The sequence below is a fragment of the Channa argus genome, chromosome 8 (assembly GCF_033026475.1).
Source record: "Channa argus isolate prfri chromosome 8, Channa argus male v1.0, whole genome shotgun sequence".
Classification (NCBI taxonomy): Eukaryota; Metazoa; Chordata; class Actinopteri; order Anabantiformes; family Channidae; genus Channa; species Channa argus.
Window position 1 is genome coordinate 14080684 of NC_090204.1, and position 19671 is coordinate 14100354.

The 19671-nt window shown below is 35.3% G+C and overlaps 3 protein-coding genes across 6 annotated transcripts; 1 reads left to right on the forward strand and 2 right to left on the reverse strand.

Moving 5' to 3' along the window:
- Positions 1 to 1276: 1276 nt before the first annotated feature.
- Positions 1277 to 2683, reverse strand: LOC137131839 (receptor-transporting protein 3-like). The gene is made up of 2 exons (XM_067513639.1): positions 2482 to 2683; positions 1277 to 1887 (listed from the first exon to the last, which is right to left on the reverse strand). Exons 1-2 carry the CDS (start codon positions 2625 to 2627, stop codon positions 1530 to 1532), a joined length of 504 nt encoding a protein of 167 aa, XP_067369740.1. The 5' UTR covers positions 2628 to 2683; the 3' UTR covers positions 1277 to 1529.
- A 2214-nt stretch (positions 2684 to 4897) lies between these two features.
- On the reverse strand, positions 4898 to 6268 carry LOC137131840 (receptor-transporting protein 3-like). The gene is made up of 2 exons (XM_067513640.1): positions 6103 to 6268; positions 4898 to 5508 (listed from the first exon to the last, which is right to left on the reverse strand). Exons 1-2 carry the CDS (start codon positions 6246 to 6248, stop codon positions 5151 to 5153), a joined length of 504 nt encoding a protein of 167 aa, XP_067369741.1. The 5' UTR covers positions 6249 to 6268; the 3' UTR covers positions 4898 to 5150.
- A 1727-nt stretch (positions 6269 to 7995) lies between these two features.
- dynlt2b (dynein light chain Tctex-type 2B) lies at positions 7996 to 17315 on the forward strand. Of its 4 annotated transcripts, XR_010915044.1 has the most exons (6): positions 7996 to 8884; positions 9475 to 9608; positions 10360 to 10429; positions 10536 to 10697; positions 11180 to 11243; positions 11332 to 17315. XR_010915044.1 is itself a non-coding variant. In XM_067513642.1 (5 exons), the coding sequence occupies exons 1-5, from the start codon at positions 8838 to 8840 to the stop codon at positions 11377 to 11379; spliced, it is 351 nt and encodes a 116-aa protein (XP_067369743.1). In that variant the 5' UTR covers positions 8001 to 8837; the 3' UTR covers positions 11380 to 17262. The 4 variants fall into 4 exon arrangements, 3 of the variants coding, with proteins under 3 accessions (XP_067369743.1, XP_067369742.1, XP_067369744.1); XM_067513642.1 differs by lacking the exon at positions 10536 to 10697 and having other exon boundaries at positions 8001 to 8884; positions 11192 to 11243; positions 11332 to 17262; XM_067513641.1 differs by lacking the exon at positions 10536 to 10697 and having other exon boundaries at positions 8673 to 8884; positions 11332 to 17253.
- The last annotated feature ends 2356 nt before the right edge of the window (positions 17316 to 19671 follow it).

A 19671-nucleotide genomic window follows, 5' to 3' on the forward strand; every position in this document is an offset into this window, starting at 1 on the left:
TAATGACATACCTGCAGTTCCAAAATTAAACTCTCCTCATGGACAAGATATATAAATGGTGTGGCTGTAAGCGGAGTGTGATGTGAACAAACCTCAGGCAAATGATTTGGAAAATGGAAAACTCCATTCCAGGCAGCTACTTTTCCTGTATTTTCATACAAAACAAAATATAAACCACAGTTAATGTTTGGTGCCTCAGTATGTGACTTGTAGATGGTGAAGTTTAACCGCAGTGGCATCAGAGTCACACCTGCTGGTCTATACAAATAAGCAGTGGAAACAGGCATCCTCTGGTGCCTTCTATGAGCCAAACTCTTCTTACATGTCATCCTTTCATGCCATGATGTCCATCACAGTCAAAATGGTTGCACAACTCTGATCCAATATGCGATGGCAAACTTGCTGCAAACCAACCTTTCCATTATCTAGACCGTGATGTTCATCTGTGGCTCTTATTAATAATAATAATAAGGGTGTAAATAAATTTGTTAGAAGTTTGTGGTGCTCGAGTTTTTCCTCTCAGTCACATAGAGAAACTCTCCAGTGATTTATGTATATTTTATATGTTAATAAAGCATAGAAGTCATACGGGGAGTCCAGAGGTTTGGATTAGGACTTATTTAGTTCCAATAATATGTCACTTCATTAGTCGCGTATCATTATTATTAGTGTATTACTATACTACTGATCAGTTCAGCTTGATGACTGTTAGGCTCACAGTTTTTTGTCTGCCTTACAACAGCTGGGAAGTGCCCAGGTGAACATACATCCTGATAAAACTGGCCATCGATCATTTTCTAAAACTCTACATTTTTTAGCCCCAAACCTTTTCCTTTATATATATATATATATATATATATATATATATATATATATATATATATATATATATATATATATATATATATATATATATATATATATATACACACACACACACACACACACACACACACACACACACACACACACACACACACACATATATATTAGTTCAATATAATGTAATTTGGAAAGTTAAAGCCTTTAGATAAACTCTCTAAATAGACTCAGAATGAGACCTGTGGATTTAGTCCCACATCATCTGTGTTAAAACCTTCTTTTGAAAGAATGTTCTAAATAAAAGACTTTTATTAACAGTAACCTATGGACACGCTTCTATTGTTTTAGGACAGACGTATTTGGTGCCTCGGAGTCGCACTCTGTCCCAGGTCATTATCCTCTCATTTGTGCATTAAATTAGACTGATATATTTGAGAACAGGAAATATAGCAAATCACAAATAGACATACTTTATTGTGTTTGAATGCTTATCAGTTATGCATTGTCAACATACTTTAGAGCAAACAAATGAATATATTCATTAAAATTACTTAATAACGTTTACATTCCCACAGAGGAGGCATTACAGATTGACAGGGAAACTAATGCTTTGCAAATACAAAATTAGACATAAAGCATTATTACTATTCTTGAGAAAATCAAAACCTTTAAAATAAATACCTCAGTCTGAGACAAATATTTTAAAATTAAAAATTTTTCTTAAAACCATTGTTGGCTGCGTTGTCACAGATGCCTTTAAGACAGGCCTCACAATGAGATGGCTCATGTGGACTTTTCACATCAAGGCTTGTGAAAGGCTTGTTACTCTGCCCTAAGTCTTCATGGTAGCACTTTATTCTGATCTTCTCTATCAGAACGTCCAGAAGGATGGTGAGGTTTTCAGGGTCAACACTGGGCATTTCCATTGGAGCTGCAGGACAGCTTTTGCAGTTCTGGCGTAAAGGCCTCACCTTGACAACCCCCTGCCCATTCATCAGGTTCATGTGGAAGAGAACCATCACCCGATTGGAAGGCCATTTTCTTCTACACTGAGTGCACTGGAACCTTAAACAAAACACAGGGCATGGATTTCTTAATTGCAAGAATGAATCTAGAGTAATGAGATCTGTGGATTGTTTTTAGATATACATTTGATTTAACTGTACTTTGACTTAACCTAAGCTGAAGTCTGAATTTACATTTTAACCATTTAACACAATGCTATAAACACACTTCTTGGAACTAGAAGAGGAATACAGTAAATTAGATACAGTAAAAAACTATATTTTTATTTCTAGATAAAAAAAAATAAGTCTTTATTGGGTTTAAAAACAACTTTTAACTTGCCCCAATTTTTGCCTATCTGACAAAATAATGTTGTGGAAACCATGTAAATGGAAGGAGAAAGAGCTATTTACTGCCACCTCCCTTGTTTTTACCCAAAGAAACAAGATATCCTGTTTTCAACTAGTGAGTTAACCAGTTATACAGCTTTCTTCTCAGTGTTTGAATATATTTCAAACACTTTGAATATATTTCAAACACTAAATAACTTAGCATCCTTTCTATTGTTATCACACTGATATAGCATTAACATACATTTTTTTTGCCATTTTGCATCATGTAATAACATGAAAAATATAAGTCAAGGACACTCACCATGCACTTGTGTTCCTGATGTACTGTTTCCAGCCAACATTTGGCTGATTAGGATCAATGTTGTCATCAAACTCCAGATGCCAGGGGTCCCTAAGATTATTTGAGGCTGCAATCTGGAAGATACGTGTCCACTCTGACTGTGCCATCCTGCTAGTGCCAGTGGTGACTGTAGAAGAGACAAGCTCAGACAGCGTTAATAAGAGAAGCTATGACGGGGACAGTTTGGAGAAAATGAAACCTAAACCTGGTTTCCTTAGGTTTCAAATTCCAATTAGTATGCATAAGGAGAAGAATACATATTTTATTTATATTTTTTAATGTGTTTATTGTCAATTTGAAAATAGTTTTGCAGAAAATTATCTCTTTGTACAATTTAGGCAGCGGATTATAAAGCTTGATACTGCATTTAAGTGAGAAGGACGTTACACCAAGTAACAATGACATAAGAGCATTTCATGTTGGAAATGTGAAGAAGGAAAGCAATTAACTTACTAATACATTTTGTGCTTTCTCAGCATAGACAGGTGGAACATCTGACTCAAAGTCATGACTCATTGTAGGTTGGGCTGGGGGCCAGCCTTAAATCTGTTTATGATACTGTCGATGCTCTCTGGTCAGTGGCATATCAGGTAGTAGTCTGTATTACTCTGCCTGAATCGAAAGTGTCCTTAATGTTGTGGGCTTTTGAGGACGGCAAAAATGTCTCTAGAGAAGTGGACAACAGCTGATGATCCTTACTGCAGTATAAATTTACAATTTGGATAACTTTCCACTTTTTCGTTTATTGAACACAAAAAAAGTACATTTCACACAATACAAAACATAACAGCTTAACAACAGTGTGAGATACAACAAAAAGACAAGACATGTGTTACCTTTGTACAGTGGTATGTTTGCTTGTGAAGGTGCATCAGGATTGGACGATTAAAAAGGGGTAGTGAGGATATGCAGAAAAGGTATAATCATAAGAGAAAAGACAGTTGGGGGGAAAGGAATGTGCAGGGTAGGATTATATAAACATATTCTAAGCATATATATTGTATAATTATATTTTATTTTTCAGATAAATTAGCTAAAACAGAACAACAAGAGAGAAGAAAAAGAAACAAAGACAAAGAAAATGATGCTCCCTTTATTGGCAGACACATAAGCTGTCAGGCGAGAAACTATGAGAGCAAATAGGGTTTAACATTAAAACGTTGACTCATCTGTTCCCAGAGAATTGCAGGTACAAATGTTGTTTTACTACAGCAGCTCATAACCATCCAGAGAAAAAAATATAAACATATTAAGATCTAATAGCTAAATTAACATAATTTGTAGAGACATGATTAAGTTATTTGTCATTTGTATCTCATCTAAAGCCTGAAAATAATGATTATTATTACTGAATGTAATGAATTGTAGCAGCTTCCACATTATCCTCCATATGGGTTTTCCCTCCTCTCTTTAAGGCCTATGAAGAGCAATTACATTGAGTACAGTGTTTATTCCTTTGGCATTCTGATACAAGCACAATTAATCTGTAATTCAAAATGGGGAAATGTAATTATTCTAATACATCCTCATGCAGATTTTAAAAAGATTTATTGGATCATATTGCTGAACTAGCTTTAGATTGACACTTCATTTGCCTTCAGTTTCTAAAAATATTTGGGGATTGAGTAAAAAAAAAAACTTGTTTAAAAAAACGTGAAACTAACGCTAGCGTTAGTTCATGTTCACAATCGTTAAAGCTGGTCTTATATTAATAGTCATGCCCCCTTTCTTCGCTTTCTCCTGGTCATAAATTTATTCTATAAAGCATTTTCAATGCAATTGATGAAGGACAAAATCCAAGACTCTTGATCTGTGCAGAGATGTTTATGAAATATATATCTAAATCTTATTTGAGGCTTCAGCAGACTTGGTTAATTAAATCAAATGGTTATCTTCCAAGTCATTATCTGCAGGAGCCTCAGGAATCAATACAATGGATAAGAAGACAGTTTGTATGCTTTGTTGCTTATTGTTATATATATATATATATATATATATATATATATATATATATATATATATATATATACACACACACACACACACACACATATATATATTAGTCCAATATATGTGTATATATATAGTTTATTAGTTCAATATAAGTAATTTGGAAAGTTAAAGCCTTTAGATAAACTCTCTAAATAGACTCAGAATGAGACCTGTGGATTTAGTCCCACATCATCTGTGTTAAAACCTTCTTTTGAAAGAATGTTCTAAATAAAAGACTTTTATTAACAGTAACCTATGGACACGCTTCTATTGTTTTAGGACAGACGTATTTGGTGCCTCGGAGTCGCACTCTGTCCCAGGTCATTATCCTCTCATTTGTGCATTAAATTAGACTGATATATTTGAGAACAGGAAATATAGCAAATCACAAATAGACATACTTTATTGTGTTTGAATGCTTATCAGTTATGCATTGTCAACATACTTTAGAGCAAACAAATGAATATATTCATTAAAATTACTTAATAACGTTTACATTCCCACAGAGGAGGCATTACAGATTGACAGGGAAACTAATGCTTTGCAAATACAAAATTAGACATAAAGCATTATTACTATTCTTGAGAAAATCAAAACCTTTAAAATAAATACCTCAGTCTGAGACAAATATTTTAAAATTAAAAATTTTTCTTAAAACCATTGTTGGCTGTGTTGTCACAGATGCCTTTAAGACAGGCCTCACAATGAGATGGCTCATGTGGACTTTTCACATCAAGGCTTGTGAAAGGCTTGTTACTCTGCCCTAAGTCTTCATGGTAGCACTTTATTCTGATCTTCTCTATCAGAACGTCCAGAAGGATGGTGAGGTTTTCAGGGTCAACACTGGGCATTTCCATTGGAGCTGCAGGACAGCTTTTGCAGTTCTGGCGTACAGGCCTCACCTTGACAACCCCCTGCCCATTCATCAGGTTCATGTGGAAGAGAACCATCACCCGATTGGAAGGCCATTTTCTTCTACACTGAGTGCACTGGAACCTTAAACAAAACACAGGGCATGGATTTCTTAATTGCAAGAATGAATCTAGAGTAATGAGATCTGTGGATTGTTTTTAGATATACATTTGATTTAACTGTACTTTGACTTAACCTAAGCTGAAGTCTGAATTTACATTTTAACCATTTAACACAATGCTATAAACACACTTCTTGGAACTAGAAGAGGAATACAGTAAATTAGATACAGTAAAAAACTATATTTTTATTTCTAGATAAAAAAAAATAAGTCTTTATTGGGTTTAAAAACAACTTTTAACTTGCCCCAATTTTTGCCTATCTGACAAAATAATGTTGTGGAAACCATGTAAATGGAAGGAGAAAGAGCTATTTACTGCCACCTCCCTTGTTTTTACCCAAAGAAACAAGATATCCTGTTTTCAACTAGTGAGTTAACCAGTTATACAGCTTTCTTCTCAGTGTTTGAATATATTTCAAACACTTTGAATATATTTCAAACACTAAATAACTTAGCATCCTTTCTATTGTTATCACACTGATATAGCATTAACATACATTTTTTTTGCCATTTTGCATCATGTAATAACATGAAAAATATAAGTCAAGGACACTCACCATGCACTTGTGTTCCTGATGTACTGTTTCCAGCCAACATTTGGCTGATTAGGATCAATGTTGTCATCAAACTCCAGATGCCAGGGGTCCCTAAGATTATTTGAGGCTGCAATCTGGAAGATACGTGTCCACTCTGACTGTGCCATCCTGCTAGTGCCAGTGGTGACTGTAGAAGAGACAAGCTCAGACAGCGTTAATAAGAGAAGCAATGACGGGGACAGTTTGGAGAAAATGAAACCTAAACCTGGTTTCCTTAGGTTTCAAATTCCAATTAGTATGCATAAGGAGAAGAATACATATTTTATTTATATTTTTTAATGTGTTTATTGTCAATTTGAAAATAGTTTTGCAGAAAATTATCTCTTTGTACAATTTAGGCAGCGGATTATAAAGCTTGATACTGCATTTAAGTGAGAAGGACGTTACACCAAGTAACAATGACATAAGAGCATTTCATGTTGGAAATGTGAAGAAGGAAAGCAATTAACTTACTAATACATTTTGTGCTTTCTCAGCATAGACAGGTGGAACATCTGACTCAAAGTCATGACTCATTGTAGGTTGGGCTGGGGGCCAGCCTTAAATCTGTTTATGATACTGTCGATGCTCTCTGGTCAGTGGCATATCAGGTAGTAGTCTGTATTACTCTGCCTGAATAGAAAGTGTCCTGAATGTTGTGGGCCTTTGAGGACGGCAAAAATGTCTCTAGAGAAGTGGACAACAGCTGATGATCCTTACTGCAGTATAAATTTACAATTTGGATAACTTTCCACTTTTTCGTTTATTGAACACAAAAAAAGTACATTTCACACAATACAAAACATAACAGCTTAACAACAGTGTGAGATACAACAAAAAGACAAGACATGTGTTACCTTTGTACAGTGGTATGTTTGCTTGTGAAGGTGCATCAGGATTGGACGATTAAAAAGGGGTAGTGAGGATATGCAGAAAAGGTATAATCATAAGAGAAAAGACAGTTGGGGGGAAAGGAATGTGCAGGGTAGGATTATATAAACATATTCTAAGCATATATATTGTATAATTATATTTTATTTTTCAGATAAATTAGCTAAAACAGAACAACAAGAGAGAAGAAAAAGAAACAAAGACAAAGAAAATGATGCTCCCTTTATTGGCAGACACATAAGCTGTCAGGCGAGAAACTATGAGAGCAAATAGGGTTTAACATTAAAACGTTGACTCATCTGTTCCCAGAGAATTGCAGGTACAAATGTTGTTTTACTACAGCAGCTCATAACCATCCAGAGAAAAAAATATAAACATATTAAGATCTAATAGCTAAATTAACATAATTTGTAGAGACATGATTAAGTTATTTGTCATTTGTATCTCATCTAAAGCCTGAAAATAATGATTATTATTACTGAATGTAATGAATTGTAGCAGCTTTCACATTATCCTCCATATGGGTTTTCCCTCCTCTCTTTAAGGCCTATGAAGAGCAATTACACTGAGTACAGTGTTTATTCCTTTGGCATTCTGATACAAGCACAATTAATCTGTAATTCAAAATGGGGAAATGTAATTATTCTAATACATACTCATGCAGATTTTAAACAGATTTATTGGATCATATTGCTGAACTAGCTTTAGATTGACACTTCATTTGCCTTCAGTTTCTAAAAATATTTGGGGATTGATTAAAAAAAACTTGTTTAAAAATATATTATTATATATATTATATATATATATATATATTATATATATATAATAATATATTATTATATTGAGAAAAAAGGTTTTATAATATAGGAGTATAGTTATTATGTAATCTGTAAAGGCCTAATGTTTTATTTTACTATGGGTAATTTAAATCACATATTTACAGTCAATTCAGGAGGTATTAACATTACTTCACTTTTTGTACATGTTTTGGTGTTGTAAACTAGTTTTAAAAAATGGAAAATTACATTTTCCCAAACTTTTACACAGTCTAGCCAGTAATGACATGATGAAACAATAAAATAATTATTGCTATCAATTAGAAATCAAACACTGAAATTTAGCAATTACAAAAATAGTCAGACCCTTTGCTGTGGCAGTCCAAAATGTGGTCAGGTTCATTCTGTTTGCTTTAACTGTTTTTGAGGTGAGTCTGGAACTCGACAGACGTCCACATGTAGCGAATTAAATTGATTTGACATAGTTTACAAAGACACAACTGTGTATATAAGGCCCTATAGCTCACAGTGCATGTCAGGACAAAAGCAAAAGACACGAAGTTCAAGTAACTCTGAGTAGAGCTCCACAGTAACATTTTGTGGTGAGGCAACAAACAGGACAATGATATAAATGTGATTTAAAGATTGTCCTCAGTAATTGTGAAATAGAAGAAGTCTGGGTCTACCAGGACTCCGGCCCCTAAGGAAAAACTTAGTTCTATACCACGCATTTCAAAATAAAACAGTTAAGTAAAATCACTATTATTATTGGTAAGCGATTGAAAAACAGAACACTGTAATGTTATTATTCCTCGTCGTTTCTTTCATACACCAGATGATTAATTAATAAAACAAACGAACAAAAACAAAACAAAAACAAACAAAAAAAACACTTAAGGCTATGAGCGAGCGAGAGTACCTCTATTTTGAAACAGGAAATTGTGAATAAGCGTCTCCATGGCAACGGATGCACCTCTGCAAAGAGTAGGTTGTTAGCAAAAAGTACTTTCTTCGTAGCTTCTCTCCTTGTAGCTACAATTTCGGCCTGCTATGGAGGGTTCCGACACTTACCTTATACGACCTAATTATCAGAACAAGTGAGTTGAAAGTGGTTGGGCGTCAGTTTTATTACGTAGAGTTAGCGCTTAGCTTGCGAGTTAACTGTAAATTGTAAAACCGTAAGCTAGGCGTTTAGCTCGCCGCTATACACTGTTAGCTAATCACTTTACCAAACCCGGGCTAGTGACTAAAGAATAATTTAACACATATGACTTTAGTCCTTGCAGCTGTGATCGATAAATCCAACTTACACCAAACACTGTCATTTGACGCAAACTACCGTAAATCGTGTCGATTTAAACGTGAAACTAACGCTAGTTCATGTTCACAATCGTTAAAGCTGGTCTTATATTAATAGTCATGCCCCCTTTCTTCGCTTTCTCCTGGCCATAAATTTATTCTATAAAGCATTTTCAATGCAATTGATGAAGGACAAAATCCAAGACTCTTGATCTGTGCAGAGATGTTTATGAAATATATATCTAAATCTTATTTGAGGCTTCAGCAGACTTGGTTAATTAAATCAAATGGTTATCTTCCAAGTCATTATCTGCAGGAGCCTCAGGAATCAATACAATGGATAAGAAGACGGTTTGTATGCTTTGTTGCTTATTGTTAAATAATACAGGTTTAAGCCAACCATTGTGAAGGAGTGTATTCGTGAAATTGTGAGGGAGAAACTGTCGGGGGTTCGTTACAACGCAGAGGAAGTGGCAAACCTGTCCCATTCACTGGCAGAATGCATTAAGGATAAAGTCAAAAGTGAGTAATGCTTTGATCTTAACCTGCAATGTAACTCTGAGGGACCAAATAGCCACATTATTTATTTGAGGCTTATTTCCTAAATTGTTATTTTTTATTTTATTGATTTTTTGTCCTGCCTTACCAACTGAGCTACATCAGCCAAAGCGTTGTAAAATGGGCACCTAAATGCTGTTCACACTGAAATAGGAATACTGAAGACGTGTTACTCAAGTTTTGATGCTTCTAATGTGATTTAACATTCACATATATATGAAACGACTACATGATTTTGGCTAAATGAACAATATGCAAACTAATCTAACAAAAGTAGTAGTGAAAATTGTATTGCTTTTTTTTTCTAAGTTGTCAAGGCAGCAGACTGAAGATGTGCAACATATGCACCAAACTTCTGCTTTGGATGACTGTGGCTGACAGTACAGTCTTGCTTGGTAAAGCTAACATAATGAACCAAATATGACTGTATACTGTACAGTATATAACAGGGAAATATGATAAATTAAGCCATACTAAAGTGATTGACCTAAATGAATGTTACATATTAAATATAGCATATTAATACCAACCACTGAACCTACTTGACCCTGTGTTTTTTAACATTATCTTACTATCTACTATCTACAACTACTGTTTTTTACAGGTCTGACAAAATAAATTAATTCAAAGCAGTTGCAAACAAGATATACTACTGTTGCTACAGTGTCACACTTAATGATGCACAGCATTACAACTCATTTCTCTTTTTCAATAGATGCAGGTTTTGATCGATATAAACTTGTTGTGCAGGTGGTCATTGGAGAACAACGAGGTCAAGGAGTCAAGTGAGTTATGATTTGGTACTAGTAAACAAAAAGAATAGCTTTTGGTGTTCATAAAATTGTTCGTTGTCCAGAGAAAACAGGTAAATGTTGTTTTTTCTTTTTATAGGGACCAGAGACAACAAGACAACATTAGTTCTTTATCAACCTTCTGTTAATAATTCATCAGTGATAGGCAGAACTAAGCAGCAAATTAGAGGATTTTTGTATGTGTAATGCACTTAATAGGTGCAAGTCAAAATATCAGCACTTTATCTGACAAAATCTAAAGGTACTACCACTATTTTTCATTGCTGTTTTACAGATGCATTTTGTATTTTAACTGTATTTTTTACACAAATTATCTGGCCCATCAGCAGACGGCCACAGGCAGTTTATATGGTGTGAATATTTGTAAATACCCAGTGAAATAAAATGTGGCGATGCAAAATTTGGTTTAGTTGAATGACATAAATAATGGTATTATTTGTTGAAAAAACGTTATATGTACAGGCTAATATTATACCAATATCATTTATGTGAACCGACCTAAACAAAAGTTAACAAAACTTTTCTCTAAATAATTGACAGAAATAACATAAAGTACATTTGTTAGTTTTTTTATCAAAATTCTAGTTTTTTATAAAATTGTTTCTTTGGATATCATTTCATTGTTTGTAGGACAGCAGTTTGAATGTATATCTGTGTTTGGTTTTGTAAAAGTAAGTTTCTAATGTTTGTTTATCAGCTCTGTTGCTGTTTTTTTTTAACTAGGATGTCTTCTAGGTGTTTGTGGGATGCTGACACAGACAACTATGCTGAAGATGTTTTTATGAATGTAGGTATCCACACTCTGTTTAATCAGATGTGAAAAGGGAAAAAAACTTCTCAATATTTTTACATGAACTGTGTTTTTCCATCCATAGGACAGCTTGTTCTGTGCTGTGGCGGTTTTTGGAGCCTATTACTACTGAGGACAAGAGGATGGATGACAGATGTTCAAATCCAAATGAGCGTTTTGGATTCAAGGTGTGTTGTTCTGAACTGACTGTGGATGCAAGATCTGCATTTGGAGATCAACACAGAAGACATCCAGTGAGACAGAAGTGACATCTGTCCGGAAAATGTGGCACCAAGAAATTAAGAATTTCACCAGGATGTGTTGAAGTAGCAAATGAGTATTAAAAGAATGAGGCCTCTTTTATGGCTAATCTTCACAAGGGTAGGGTCATTCTTTAAGAATCATTGAAAAAGTACTCAAATATGTAAAAGTTTGTTTACAGTGTAAATATGTGAGTCTTATTCAGGAGATGTGGCACCAGAGATCCTCACCTTCCAGGGAAAATCTCAGCTTTAACACATATTCTTTGATTTTACAAGATGGGTAACTGATGGGTAAATTGATGAAAATGCTAACATTCCATTGATCCTTTATTGTGTCTTTACTACACCTTGTTGCTTAGTGAATTACTTCTCCAGCAGTTGTTGTTTTCACTTGTGGTTAGTATGCTCAGCTGTAAAAACACACATTACAAGCCACTGAATCTTCACAGTTCATATTTATACTACACTTTGGATGCTTGACTTAGCACAATGCCTACAGCAGAGGTCAGTATTTGTCTCTTATTATGAGAATTATGACTGTAGGGCAGCTACCATGATAATACACTATCCACCTTTGTGATCATTGAAATAATTCTGCTCAACTCTTTAAACACTACTGCTTCTTTGTTTTGCTTTGACTGAAATTTTTTAGTTTGAGTCCATAATGTGGTTAATTTGTATCTTGTGGGCATCCCACCAAACAGAAAACACATATCCAATGGTATGTTGATGAGTATAATATTTTTATTTCAAAGTAAGATACTGAAATATTTCATATTGGACAAAAAAGTTATATACTGTTATAATAAAAATTGTATATACACGAGTGGTGTATGACATCTATAAATTAGAAGGACAGTGAAGATTTACTTTAAAAACATTTCTAAATAGATTATGAATTTTTACACCACATTATGTAATTAATAGTTGGAATTTTGTGGGAGTTCAATGCAGATTCAGTGAGAAAGAAAGATGGCACTGTTCTTTTAATACATACAAGTCAAGGAAAACAATAAATGATTGATGATAATATCTCAGTTTTGAAAAGCACTGTCAAAAGTTACCGCTATGTTGTTGAATTCTTCACTTTACACTCTGTTAAGCTCAAACCGAAAGAGAAAACATCAAGCTGCTAAATTACTCTACTCTTTCTGTTACATTAGTAGTTTTATGTTAAATTTGTTTGGTCACCTGGCAGAATGAGCCATATTTAAATTTTATTTTTTTCTTCCTTTTGGCTTATCTCACATGTTCAGTATCTCCACAGCAGATCATTGGTCCACATGCTGATTTGGCCCATTTTTACACTGGATGCCCTTTCTGACGCGGGGGATTCCACACCTGTCGACAGCTATTTTGGCCTACTCCTGGTGATCAAAGTGCTCCAGCTGTCTCGGGTTTGAAGGGTGCCGTCTCCAGCCTGCATGTTTCAGCTCTTAGGATTTAGATCAGGGCTCATAGAAGGCCACTTCAGGATTGACCAATGTTTTGTTCCTAGCCATTCTTGGGTGTTTGTAGCTGTGTGTTCTGGGCCACTATTCTGTTGTAGTGCCCATGACCTGCGACTGAGACCAAGCTTTCTGACACCGGGCAGCACATTTTGCTCCCTAATGCCTCGACAGTTTTGAGATTTTATTGTTCCCTGCAAAGATTCATGACACCCTGTGCCAGATGCAGCAAAGCAGCCCCAGAACATAACTGAGCCTCCTCCATGGTTCACAGAAGGCGCAGTGTTCTTTGCTTTGTGTGCTTCATTTTTGCGTCTGTGAACATGAGCTTTGTGTCTTGTCAAAAAGTTCCACTTTTGTCTCATCTATCAAGAAAGACATCCTCCCAGAAGCTTTGTGGCTTGTGAATATGCATTTTGGCAAATCCCAGTCGCATTTTTTGATTTTCATGATTTGCTTTGAAGAGTGGAGTCCTCTTCAGTCGTCTTCCAATAAATCCACTTTGGCTTAAACAGCAACGTATGGTGAGATCTGACAATGATGCACCTTGACCTTGGAATTCAGCTCTAATCTCTTTGGAAGTTGTTCTGTGCTCTTTGGTTACCATTCGCATTATCAGTCTCTTCCATTTGTCATCAGTGTTTCTTTTTTGTCCAGCCAAGTTTCATTGTTTTTTTTTTACTGCTTCTTTTGAAACATAATTCAAAAGCAAAGTCAGATTTTCCTTTGTTCATTTTCAGTAAATTCTTATTTATTATTACTTTTGTCACTGGGTTTTTCTTTCTTTAATGGAAGGGTACCGACACGTGTATAAACCCTGTAACATGCTGGTCATATTGAAGGAAGCAGCTTCCACCCAGTACTTCCAAAAATCTATCTGACAGGCTTTCTTTTGTTTCTCTGCCTGTCTGCACAACTCAGTCTACTCTCATTGAGGCTTTTGGTCTTTGTCACTCTCCATTTTTTGTGTTTTTCTCTTCAAGCAGTCTGTCTTTCTGCATGTGTTTTACTTGGAGATGGATTTGAAGACAGTGATAGACCTTTGATTGCTGTTAACTAATACTGGTGCAACTTTGGTCACGTCCTTGGCTACGACTGGCCCATGCTAAGATCAAAATAGAGAAAAATAAAAATAGAAAAAGATATTTTGAAAAACTAAATGTCCTGTGTGATGTTCTTTAGTTGTGTTAATGAACCTAATGCCTATTCAAGCTGAGCTGAAACTATAGGCTGCAGCCTAAAGACTCAACAAAGAGTAACCTTAAGAAGTAAACGGAAATGAAATGAGAGGTTTGACAACTACATTTATTTGGGAATTTAAATTAACTCATTGTCCTTTGAATTTTTTTGATCCAGTTTAATTTGATAGGAGGACATTTTCAGATATTTTTGTGGTTTGCTGCATGCAATTTGGTTCTATTTCAATAATTTCAGCAAACCAGACATCACTAAGAAACCTAGATGCTTTTCAGGCTATATAAAAAGACTAATGACACAGAAGTGAGCAGCTAAAGTGATCAAGCTTAGTTGAATCAATTAGTCAGGTGACTCATAATTTGATCACGTATACTGTAGATACTGAAGTGATGGTTGCTGATGAAGTACAGCTGAGTTGCAAATTAACTTCTGTAAGCTCAGAAACTGTGCAAAAATACTTTCTGCCATGGCAATTTCTACAAATATTACTATCAGTGGCATCAGCGATAGTGATATTATATTGCTGCATGACCTTATCAAGTATTACTAAACCAGTTTTTTCATGATTAAAATATTATGTAGTGGAATTAATATTTAGACGTTTACATTTTGAATGAAAAAATTATAGTGTATTTCTTGTTACTCCTATTCTGCCACTTTAAAACCACATATATACATAACAATATATGAAGCAAGATACTGCATCTCCATTATAAATGCTTCAGTATTAATATTGCTTTTTATGATGTGAACATAAATTGAAGGAATAATATGTAAATATCAGTTGCAGAAGAGGCATACTGGTGATATTTGGTATTTTTTTGTGTTTGTCCTGTCGGCTCATCCTGTGAGTTCAGGGTCACCACGGCGGATCATTGTCCGCATGTTGATTAGACACAGTTTTTACGCCGGATGCCCCCCCCCCCCCCAATTGCTACCGGGCTTGGACCAGCACTGCACAGCTGGGGGTTTTGGGGTTCCAGTGTCTTGCCCAAAGACACTTCAGCATATAGCTGGGACCGGGGATCGAACCACAGCTGATATTTGGTATAAGTAATTCATTTATTTTAATCTAAAGAAGAATATTATTGCAGCTTGTTCAGCTCATTGAAACTTTACTTGTTCCCGCCATTTTCCAACTGATGACACAAAACAAACATAACAAATAAATTAACAGATTACTTTAGAGTTATTTTTGATGTGCTCATGTTTCTCTGCAGCACGTACAAAAAGGACTGATTATATCATCCCTTTTTAATTGAGCTGTGGTGATAGAAACCACAATAGCAAATGTACTGCTTAATGCTGTGTTTGTTTTTGAGACCACAACATAGTACTGCACTACCCATAATCTGTTGAAAATCTCAGACCTCATTAGCCATTACAAGAATATCAGTTAAAGTGATAATTAAAATGAATCTTCCCCACTGATTTGATAAATCAAACTTGCATTTGACTGCTAGAGTTTTTGGGCTGACGCAGAGACAGAAAAAGTGATGGTTTAATGCTCTGTTATATTTGCACATGCTATCAGTTGTCAGATGAAAGTCGGATTTTTTTTCCAGACACAGTTGGAATGAAAAAGGAAAAACAACACTAATTTTAAATCTACAGTACACAGACTGACTCCAGCTAATCTGCAGCATAATCAGATGGCATTTGCATTTTTACCCCATTTTGTTTTGCAATTTTGGAATTTATAGTTTTTATAGTTTACATTAAACTGCAGTGATAATTATCTTCTTTTTGGTGGATGCCCAGCAGAATGGATCACACAATACATTATATAGATACCATTAGATAATACCTGGGAAGAAATGAAATATTAGGCACAGTGAAGGCACAGCGAAGCAGGATTTGACAAATTTCTGACAAAAAGTCTATTAAGAATGTATTAAGTAAACCCTCTAATATTGCTCCTTGTCTGACTCCTTCTAAATGTGTCTGTGCAGTGTTGCACAGCAGCTCTTTACAATTTAAGCTGATGCTTTAATGTTGTTTTTCCATGTGAATACACATTGACAGATGCTGACAATTGGATGATTCCACTCAGGGGGCTGTGATCATGGCGACTTCTGCAAACTCTCTGTTATACTCTACTGGGTCTTCCCTACTGTGTTATTTTGTAGGATATGTTGTGACATTTTAACTTATGGATAAACCAGGAAAATGTTTTGCCTGATTGGGCTTAGTTAAGTGGCTTAAAATGATCAGATGCTTTACTCAAGATGGATTTGATTTTATTGGCTACATTAAAGCTATGAAAATCATTCCTTTACCACAATATTCAGACTAATTCCGGTAAACACACGATGACACCATAAATCGAGAGCCTTGAAAAAGCAGTTATGTTATGCCAAAACAAGTCATCAGACATCATAAAAGAGGTTCCTGAGTGTACTTTTTTTCGTTTCATATCTCTCTTGTGCTTTTTCACTGAACAAGATGGTATAGTTCAGCTAAATATCAGAACTCCTCTAACTAAAATGTATCTCTTCCTCAGTTCTGAGGACCGGGACACCCCAAACTGTCAGGGATTGTCCGTCTGCCTCCACTTTGCAGTGTGTTCACAGGAAGAAGTTAGTGATGGAGTTTTGGGTCAGCTTGAGATTTCACATGTTATAGGGGCTTTCTCTCTTTAGGATGTGCATATGACAAACATTTTGCATATTCCATAAAGAAAAATGTCATCTGCTTTGTTTCATGTTTTGACCTTGTTTAGAATATAATTTTATTTTACTGATGTGGCTCCAACAAATATATTTCAAACCTTGCATCAGGATTCAGGCTTTAGGCCATGGACTACTATAATAGGAGGTGAATTCACCAATATAGGCCTGCACTGTTGCACAACAGTTGTCAAATTGTCAACATTCATTTAAATGTTAATTCCATTTTATTATATACCAGAAACAACAAGACATTTTTCTTTCCATCATAATGCAAAACTTAGAATTGTTATGCAAATTGTTTTTATTAATTCTTAATTTCTTTTTCATTTTTTTTTCAGCCAGTAGTGTCTGTTAGTGTCCTCATGTATGGACCTTTTTGCTGATTACACCAAATTAAACTTTTCTACGTTTACTCTGTGGGTTGCGTTAACGATTCTACTTATTTTAGATTATAGATTTTAAGTTACTTTTATAATTATTTGTTTGAATCTTTATCTTAGTAGGGAATATTATAGTTGATTTGTTGTGGAGTGTTTGACAGTGACAGTGACATGTTAAAATAGGCCAGAACAGTTTCAGATTAAGAAAGTTCTCGAATATTGTGTAGCCCTATGTGCCCGACACTACTGCGGCATCCTAGCTGCAGTCCCCTTGTCTCAGTTTTGTTTCTGATTTGTTTCACCCAGACTATGGTGCCTCACAGTAGGTCTTGTTTAAAGGATAACTGTGTGCAAAAATATACACAGTGGAGATATTTCCACCTTCTTTTCATTTCAGAACTCAAACAAGATCAACTGGCTTACTTTCAGCAATCTAAGGTTGATAGTTTTCATCCTATGTGACAGTATAATGTTACCTCTGAGTTAAGCTTGTGTTTGCTCTCTTCCAGATGGGTCCAAGTCAAAGTTGTGTGTCTGCATTAACAATCTACACATAAATTCTGCTGACAATTGAGGCTGTAAATTCACTTGGCCCTATTTTCCAATTTTCCCCTTCCCCTTTGGAGAGAACTGTTTATGAGGTGATCACTGACTATGATTTACAAGATGAATATTTCAGTGGTACTGAATATTGTTTTCTGTTTTTTGCGATGCCTAAGCCTTCTGGGCAACTGTTTAAAGCATCTGAGACTAACTCAATGCTTGGGGTTTTATTTAAAACAGTTTATAGACATTTAAGAGAACATTTTCAAAATCAACGTTATACTACACAATAAGTGTAAAATGTATCTCTTCCTCAGTATACTACACAATAAGTGTAGTATAACATAAATTCATACAAAACGTAATTTGGTCACAATTTATCTCTCTGAAAAACATAAGCTATTGGTGTTAGCAGTTTAGTTTCGATTCGAGTAATCTCAAGAAAGGTAATTTGTAAGATACTGGGCTGAAATAGCAGTTACAGTGGTATTTGACTTATCAAATGTAACAAAATCAAATGAAACACTAAGATATTTTCCGAGTATATAATGGTGTCCTCACTCTCCAAGCTGTGCAGATTGTGCTCTAAGCAGGAGCTGCTGAAAATAAACAGGTGAGGTAGGTGAGGAAAGTTTCCCTTTCACACACAATGCTTGTTTGATCTTTATTTAGTCCAGACCCCTGTCTGTCATTAAATATACACAAATCTAAATAGTCTGGTAATGATCAGCACACAGTAGAGGTAGAGCTTTAGGTTTTAGAGGCAACATGTAATGTGATTGTTTCAGAAGAGAGACAATTCTTAGGCTTTGCTGGAGTATTAAGTCCTCATTGATCCACTGAGGTTAAGCAAATCCTGCGAAAGTGGAAATTCTTGTGCATCTTTCTGCCAAAACAAATATGGAAGTGACTGATCGTTTTTAAACGGAGCAACTTTCTCTGAAAAGAACCAAGAACAGCCAAAGCACATATATAAGGTGAGATTATGAATTGAGAATCGTGGACGAAACAGATTTTACAGTCTACAGAGAAATATGGAACTGAAAATATCAATTGTCGTTACCAAGCATCATTACAAAGTACGGCATATTTTCTATGTGATTTAAACATCATTAACTGTTACTCTGTACATTTAGAGTTCCGTTAGAGATTAATCGTTTGGTGGAAAGCCTCAAAAATGTATCTACCTCTTAAATCTCAGGAAATGTTTAACAACAGGAATTATCTAAAGTGTAATTAAGCAGTTTTTAGTCTAAAATATGCAGATGCCTCAATGATGTAAGTGGTGTCTCTCACATCAGCCTAAGCATTTAAAGACACTACGAAGCTGAACACTGTGGAAGTTAAATAATACATCCAGTGCTCTGGGCAAAGTGAAGAGAAGAATACATATGACATGTTCTCATTGATCTTCAAGATGCATATGCCAAGTGCCTTATTCATGTCAACCTCACACTGCTCTGTGAGTTTTTATTCAAGTGGAAGCTAACACCTCTCATTTAGCTAAAAGATGCCATTTAAAGCCTCAACAAGCTTTTAAGGCAATTAAACTACGCTACTGCCTTCTGTGAAGTATCCTCATTCATCTCCCAGGAGAAAAGCAGATAATGCAGATTGTCGTATTTTGTCTTTATGATGGATATACTTGCCCTGTAGTATTGTTTGTTTTGGAGGCCTGGCATGTGCAATGGTATCCTGACTGAAATATTTATGCAGGTGCCCGTTCTTGGCAACCCAGTGTGTGCCCAGATGCTGCCCTGGCATTGTGCGTACATGACATGAGATTGGAGTGGTCTGTATTTTCAGAGTATTGCTGACCAGTCACTGTCAATGCTACAGGTTTTTATTTCTTTATTTCCCCTGAATTTGGAGAGATTGCATCTAAACATCTACACTTTCCTTGGACCAGTCGGCCATTATAA